The sequence below is a fragment of the Pteropus alecto genome, unplaced genomic scaffold (assembly GCF_000325575.1).
Source record: "Pteropus alecto unplaced genomic scaffold, ASM32557v1 scaffold71, whole genome shotgun sequence".
NCBI lineage: Eukaryota > Metazoa > Chordata > Mammalia > Chiroptera > Pteropodidae > Pteropus > Pteropus alecto.
Window position 1 is genome coordinate 11,592,801 of NW_006433024.1, and position 8,389 is coordinate 11,601,189.

Consider the following 8,389-nt stretch of genomic DNA (forward strand, 5'->3'; position numbering starts at 1 on the left):
ATTGGAGAAATTTTAGAAAATACAGTTAAACAAAAGGTACAAAAATATAAGTTACTTATTATCTACCTCACCATCCGGAAATACCATGGTTACCATTTTCATATATGTCCTTCTTGTCATTTTTCTAGGTAATGTTTATACTAAAATGTAACTGTATCACACATGCTTGTTTAGTAAACTACCACTCTCAATTGGCTTGCCGCAGCTTTCCAATGTCATTAAATATTCTTCCCCTATATTGTGGACGATGGATGTACCCTAATTTATTCAACCAATCCTTTACAGTTGGGTATTAGGTTGTTCCAAACTTTTATAACTAGCACAGTAGTAAACATCTTCATAGCTAATTCCGAGGTCCTATAAAGTTCTGGAAGTGTAACTGCCAGATCAAAATCACGTGCATTTTGAAGGTTTTCTGAAAAGTTTTGCTAAATGACCTCCCAGTGAATGTGCACAGGATCAGCCTCCACAGCAGTGTCCTTTTCCCGACCCAGTGGTATGTGGCCTCCATTTCTGTTTCTTAATAAAATGTAGGTTGGATGCTCTCATCTAGGAAAGAAATGTTCCCTTCAAGGGAAGCATGTTTCCTTTAGTCTACTTAATAACATTGCACCAAAGGCATCTACAAGTTTCAATTCTACACTTTTTTGGAAACACGTGTCTCCCAGAGGGAGTTGGAAAGCCCGACTGATGATGAGAGATTAAAACAAGAGGTCTGTTGGACAAACACCATCTAGCAAATGCAAAATATACCAGTATTCTCTGCCTACTGGCTGGGCCATTTGGTTGGACTCATCCATAGTGCTGACTGTGATTCTTGTTTGGACCAGGTCAGTTTCATAAAGTGCATTTTTGTTTTCACAACATGTATTTCCCAAGTTCACGGTGTCTTTTGGTTCCCTCACACCAGAATGGCTGATCATCCTGTCATCCCTCCTGGCCCTGGCTTTGATTCTCGCAGTTTGCATCGCGGTCAACAGTCGAAGGAGGTAAGGAGATGCTCTTTGGAGCCTTCCACTTTGAAAGGGAATCTTTTAAATTCAGGCTCTATGTCCCTGGTTCTCAGAATCAGCAGCCTCGGCACCTTGAGAGCTTGTTAGAAATGCAGAATCTCACTGCAGACCTCCTGTCTCAAAGCCTGTGTTTTGATCTTAGAGATTCACGTGCATGGTACAGTGTGAGAAGCCCTGCTCTGGCACATTTTTCAGAGAAAGGACACACTATGATTATCTGGACCACCACTTTTAAATAGTAGTTGAATCTCTCGAGGCTCTTAATTACTTTGAGGTTAAACCCACAGAGTCTCTGTCTGATGAAAGTTAAGAAATACCTTGCCAGGAAGGTATAAAAGTAGATACTCATTCATTGATTTGTTAAACAACTATTTATTGAGTGCATTCACAACGCACAAAAACACCATATAAAGATTTGGGGGTTGGTCATCCCTCTGTCTGAGACCCATGAAACTTTCTAGAACTCTTACCTAAAATAGGCATTGAGTTTATGTGTTTGTTGTTTGTTTTTGGAAAGATACTACTTTCTATTTCCTGAAAGCTGCAGTAGAAAGGATTCAGATTCTGGCCTAAGAAGAGCCCTCTGACATTGAGGTCCGTGAAACATGAAGGACTTTCCTTAGGAAGGTCTGAATAAAGACAGTCAACCCCCTGGAACTGGCGTGGGAACTGCTTTCACGTCCTCAGAGGTCCTTCTCTCTCCCTGTATCAACCAAGGCCTATTTTTCAGAACTTATTTGAACAATACATATACGTGGTTGAGCTCTGACCAGGCTTCAGAAAGAATGCCACCTAAAGTGATGTGAAGGAAAACAGTTATTCTAGCAACAGTGGAAATGAGCTCTGACGGGGTAGTCCATAAGTCTAAATTTCCTGTTTACAGGGTAGTCCATAAGTCTAAATTTCCTGTTTAGGATCTTTAAAGATGCATCATTTTTCTCTGAGCATAAGCATAGGAACACTAAACCTTTGGTTAGTGTCTCTTGAGATTTCTTCTTATAAGGTAAAATAATCTAATTTCCAAGTGGGGCCACCTTGACAGTATCACTAGATTATCTAACAGGCCAGAAAGTGCCCCTCAGTTTGGGAGAAGACCCAGAGAAAAATTATAGAATCTTTGTCGTTGGCTTTTTTGGAAAGCAACAAATACTTAATTCCACTGCCACATGCCACCTACATAGGATCTCTAATTATCTGAGGAAATCAAATAATGCCACCTTATACTGGTACAAGTCAATCAAAGTGCTATATTAAAGTTATAGCTATGTTGCTATCTGCACCTTTGAGGGCATAATGAAAAAAACAGTCATCATAGCTGATTGTATAAGGAACAAGAACATGGAAAGAAAATCTGAAAGACCTCCTAGAAGTTTCCTAAGACTAAATGGAAGATTTTTTTTTTTTTTAGTTGAATTTAAATAATATGACTTGAGGGAGCCCTTACAAAGAGTCTTTATACTTTCCTCCAGCTTCCTTATTTTCTCTTAGATTACTTTTGCTCAGTTAAATATGAATTTCCTATTGTTGGAAATCAGTCTTTTTGTTCCAGGCCATAGAATGCACTGCCGCTCACATACACAGTTCGTGAGCTTTGCACATGTCACCATAGAAACATTGGCCCCTAATGCTGTCCATGTGGGAGAGAACTCAGAGAAGCATCTCAGCTGTCCTCGAGAGCAGCTGGAGTGCGTGCAGTGTGGCTGGTTAGCTCACACGTCGCTCCCCATCATGTTAACAGCAAAAGGGGTCCCATTGCTACCTTCCCCCTCTTCTCAAGACCAGCAGTCACCCTAGCAACAGGCAAATAGGGACCCGTAGGATCCCTGCACAGCGAGTATCCATGGGGAAAGTAGCTGCTTGCACACCATAAATTACTATGTCCTGATCTGATAATAGAAAACAGATTTGCCACGCAGCCTAAGGGTGGTTAATGGCTTCACAGGCCCCTTAGTGTGCACTGTGTTTCTAAAACCACCAGCCTTTTTCTAATCCTCTTAAAGGCTGGGGCCTTTCTGCTTTACATTTTAGAGAGATACAGAATCCTATTTTCATCAAAGAAAGTTTGGTTGAAAGCAGGGACCAAGGACAGGCATTCATTTATTTGGCAAACATCTTTTGAGGGGTGATTGTGACTTGTCAGCACAGGCAAGGAGAAAAGGAAGATTAAAAATGAAAAAGGTACCATCCCTTCCCTAAAAGAATCCTGAGGTTTAGTGGTAATATTGACCTGTGGGATGAGTCAGCTGATATTTATCGAGCACATACTCTGCGCCAGGCACTATTTTATGAATTATGGTTAAAAGATAAACGTGAAGAAGCATTAGTCACTGAAGTTGATGTTCAAGGCTTGACCACGGGCTTCCATGGCACTGTGATCTGTGAATTGCATCATCATAAAGATTCTGATTTAGGGGTCCTGTTATTTCTTTAGCTTTTCCCATCCCTATCATAACCTACATCACCTTTCCTTGCTGTTCTTCAAGCAACCAGAGTCCTTGAATTGCAGCATTTTAATGGAAATTGTACTTTATTCCCTCCCCTCAACAGCAAACAATGGTTTTAGGAGTCAGTTGGCTTTGTAGATGTTGGATGAGGCCCAAGAGAAAAAGTTAGGTGCCTTTCCCTTAAATAATTGATCTGATTTATTATATGAAGAGGAGAAAAAATGTGAATGCCTGACCAGAGAAGGCTTCACAGAACAAGAATGATTAAAGAATGTTCCTCTGATAATTGTGCAGAAAAGGCCTTCGCCAACTTCCACAGTCATGGGAATAATCGTCTTTTCTGTAAATCTCATTTGGCAGCCATCTACCTTCTGCTTGGTAGGTCCCCTTTATAAAGCTCCATAATTTAAAAGTGTCTTCCTTCTTTTAAACTGTGGTCGAGCTCAGAAACAGTTCTACCTCTGCACTGTCTGATACACAACCACGAACCGCTTGTGGCTACCAAACACTCAAAATATGGCTAGTCTGACTTAAGAAGTGAATTATTAATTTTATTTAATTTTAATTAGTTTAAATTTAAATAGCCACATGTGGCTTGTGTCTACCATGTTAAATGGCACAGCTCTAAGTCCAAGAAAAATAAATCTCTAAATACCTTTAAGGGTTGTCAGGTAGAAGAGACATATGATCACTTGTTAAGTTACCACCCTCCACCCCAAGTTTTTCGAGAGAAATTCCTCTGTGCCCTAAATGTATGTTACCTGGTTTCTAAATCTCATGCAGCCTGCTCGCCCTCTCCAGCAAGGCTCCAGCCTCCCTGCTTCCACATTGTATGGTCACTGTATGCTCAGATAAGGCCTGAGATTTAAGGGGAAAGAAGATAAAGCCAAGATGTAATTTGGCGCAGATCTCTGACCTTTGGACTCAGAAAATCTAAGCTGTAGATCCAATGTCTGTCCTGCCATAGGTAGCAGCGCAGCCTCGGACGATATCCTGGACTTCTTAAACTCTGTCTCCAGTTTACATTGGATGATTTCTGGAGTCCCTTCGGCTTTATTACTCCTTTTAAAATTCCTCTAAGAAGAATGAAAATGTTAGAAGTTATCTTTTTAAAGCATTTATCTAAAAGCCTGGAGCAGTAAAATTTGGACTGAGTGATTTATGAGAATCATCCTACCTTCCGCAAAGAACTCAGGCGGTTAACAGAGACACACAAATCCAAAGGGACGTGCAGGCAGAACAAAACCCAAGCGCCAAGTTCCTAAGCCCTACAGGTCAAATGTTCTCTGCTTTCAAAATCAGCTTCATCTACATTAATAACACCAATCCCCACTTAACCCCCATGCACTTTTTTATGCTTATAAATCACTTTCCTGCAATATTTCATTCACCTTCTCTAGTACCCATTAGGCAAATAGGAATTACTTTAATAAGACACCGTTCCTCCGAAGAACCCAAGATACCACCTGAGAATCGGAAATAGCACTAGCAGAATCCCACCTTCAGCTTTTTAAGTCATCTTCATAATAAATGTAAGAAGGTGGGTGGAGACAGCCAGAAGAAATAAGCAAAACCCATTTCACATGGCTCTTGTTGTATTCACAACTACAGCCAGTGATTCTTGAACACTTGCTGTGTTCCAGATACTGCTCTAAGTGCTTATCCAAGGCGTTGGTTTCCTCATCTCACAAAGTTCATAAGAGCAACAACAATAATAGACTCATGTATGCAATGCCAGGCTCTCGTTCTAGGGCTTTCTACAATCTTGTGAAACCGGTACTCTTAATAGCCTGATATTGTAAATAAGATAGCTGAGGCTCAGATAGGTTAAGTGAGTTGCCCCAGGCCACACAGCAGTAAGATCTCAAAACCAGGCCTTTCAAGCCCCTGCTCTTGTCTATGTGAACTGCATCCGTATTCCCAGCCCCACGATCCGCAGCATAGGTCAAGCATCCTTCCCTCTGCCCCTCATGGAGCATTCTGCCAGAGGAGACAGTATCTGCCTCCTATTGAGGAGGTATAATTTCTACTTCCCCGAACGAGATTAAAGTTTATGGCCTTGGCAGTCCTAGCGGAAATGGCCCATGATCATGAATAATAGAGGCTTTGTCTCTACAACTCCAAATATCCGGCGGCAAAGTGAACAATTCCGACTTCATACTGTTCCCAAATGTCCAGATGGTTGGCAGCATGAATAGAGCTGGGCAGAGTCCAGGCTTTTGGTCCTAAAGGCCTCGATTTGAATATTGACTCTCTGTCTTACTAGAGTCAATACCTAGAGTCAACAGCTGTGTGACCTCAAGCTAGCAATTAAGCCTCCCTGGGCCTCAGTTTCCATTGCCGTACAATGGGAATAACGACTGTTTTGCGGAATTATTGTGAAAATTACATGAAATTACATGTAAAGTGCAAGGCATTCAGGAAGTGTTCAATAAATGCTAGCCCATTTCCCTTCATCCTCGCCCCACTTGTGAGGCTCTGAAATTTTGCTTCCATCAAGCATGATCTGACTTCTAAATATGTAGCAGTGATCATGTTACAGGAAAGAGGGAGCGTTGTGTCAGGTCGTGTGGGGTGAGTGATGACAATGCTACGACCGAGGGACAAGATCAAGGTCATGGTCTTCTATGGAAGACCTTCTGCATTTGAATCTTAAGTAATGTTACTGAGTAACCTTAAAGTAACAGTGAACTATTTGCCTTGTGTCATTCAACTTCCTATATCCAGGGTTATATGGAAGTTAACCAATGTTAGAGAAAAATCAATATGGCCTTATACTTCTCAGTACATGCAGTAATAACCCTGACAAGGTCAACGAAGTGTGATAGGGAAAGGAAGTAATGGGACTTTCTCAAATACATGAATCAGAATGATTTACAATCATCATGTAATGGTTTATCTAACTGCAGAAATTACTAAAGCGCATATGAGAGGCAAATATTTCCACTGCATAGTATGGTATAAGGAGAACTTGAGAGTCAGAGACACACTAGGGTTTAAATTCTGAATCTTTTATTACTTGCTGAGTAACCTGGGGCAAGTTACTGAATTTTCTGAGCCCCAAGGTCACTTCATGCATGCTAGGGGATGATCATAGGGGAAGCACTGCCTTCTCTGAGTTGTGACAAACTTGAGTGCTCATCAGAACCCTTTGAGGGCTCTTTAAACCACAGATCCTGGGACCCGCTCCTAGAATTTTCTGATCCAATACTTCTAGGGTGAGGCCGAGAATTTGCATTTCTAACAAGTTCACAGTTGATGCTTTTGCTGTTGGTTCCAAGACCTCGGCGAAGTGCTGATTAAAAGTCAGTAAGACAAAACACACTAAGACCATTATAAACCATAGGGATAATGATGGTGGCGACAACAATGATGATGATAATTGGGCCATTGCACCCTTTTCTCATGTGATTTTTAAATTATTAGGTGTGGGCAGAAGAAAAAGTTGGTGATCAACAATGGAAATGGAGCTGTGGAGGAGAGGAAGGCAAGTGGACTCAATGGGGAGGCCAGCAAGTCTCAGGAGATGGTGCATTTGGTGAACAAGGAGTCAACAGAGACCCCGGACCAGTTTATGACAGCCGATGAGACGCGGAACCTGCAGAATGTGGACATGAAGATTGGGGTGTAACACCTACACCGTGACCTTGGAAAAAAATGACACGTAACCATTACAGGGAGCTGGGACACTTCACAGATGCAATGTGCTACTGATAATTTCATTGGGGTTCTTTTTTAGCATAAAATTTTCTACTCCTTTTTGTTTTTTTGTGTTTTGTTTCTTAAAGGCAGTCCAGTTTATAAAAACAGCATTGCTTTCTGAAACGAGGGCCCAATTAACAATCGGTAAGAATTTGACTGTTCCAGTTCCCACCTAGAAGCCTCTCACTCCCTGGGGTGTGCTATAGATGACTTCTAACAAAACCCAACAAATCCATCTTCCCAGTTGACTCCCAACCTTCCTTCCACCCCACCTCCCAGGGGACAGCCACATGCTAAGGACATCTCCAAGGCTAAGAGGGATTGGTTCCTGGGAGGAAATTTGGATGGGTTCATTTTGCCCCTCCAGCGGCCCAATCCCTGGGCGTTGCTTTCCAGCGGGTATAGGGGATCGGGTGTACTGGTTATACATCCCTTTCCACAGATCCCCTGGAAATTTTTCAGATGCTTCTGGGAAATGCCCAAAGGGTGAAGCTATTTATCTGTAGTAAGCTATTTATCTGTGTTTTTGAATTGTTAAACCCTGGAGGTCCTTTGATCAGTATGATCTTTTTTTGTTTTGTTTTGTTACTTTGTCAGAGGCACAAAGGGGTTTAAGCTGATTCGTAATAAACATCTGTATTTCTTCTACTTTAATCCTTTGTGCTGTGATCCTTCCGTTTCTTAACCAGCAAGGTCTGGCTGGGTTCCAACAGCTCATCAGGAAGATGTGAGAAGATCCTTCCTGAAAGTCTTCATCTCAGAGCCACTAAGACCCCACTCAAACTTACTCAACCAAATCTCACAGAAGATCAAGGAAGGCAGCACTGGTTTATTTCTGAGGCTCCAAAGGTTTTCTGTTCTGTCCTAGAACCATAATTGTGAGAGGAGGAGCTTCATCTGCTTTATGTTTTAATGGCCACCTGTTCTCTCCCCTGAAAACTGTGAAAAGTCACATTACATTTACCTGACTTACCATTATGGCATCTCATTTCATGGACGCAGACCTCATTAGTGATGCCCATAAACAATATGGAATTGCCTTTTGACCTCTTATAATCAAAAGAGAAGCAATGGAAATGAAAGAGAGCATAGACAGTGGCCAATTGATTGGCACAGATTGGGGAAGACGAGGGAGGGAGCAGTGCAGATGCTGTTTGAGTATTTTTATGGCTGTATTTATTTATACCGTAACAAGTTGTCTGCCCCCAGTGCAGTTGCTACTCAGGGTAA

At 41.7% G+C, this 8,389-nt stretch overlaps 1 protein-coding gene across 1 annotated transcript in view; it reads left to right on the top strand.

The window, feature by feature from the left end:
• The window catches only part of CD44 (CD44 molecule (Indian blood group)), a 72,633-nt gene extending 64,820 nt beyond the window's left edge, over positions 1–7,813 (top strand). Inside the window, exons 15-16 of the mRNA XM_025044046.1 lie at positions 911–989; positions 6,884–7,813. Coding sequence (XP_024899814.1) covers positions 911–989; positions 6,884–7,088 — 284 coding nt within the window. The 3' untranslated portion in view covers positions 7,089–7,813. The remainder of the gene's footprint in view (positions 1–910; positions 990–6,883) is intronic.
• The last annotated feature ends 576 nt before the right edge of the window (positions 7,814–8,389 follow it).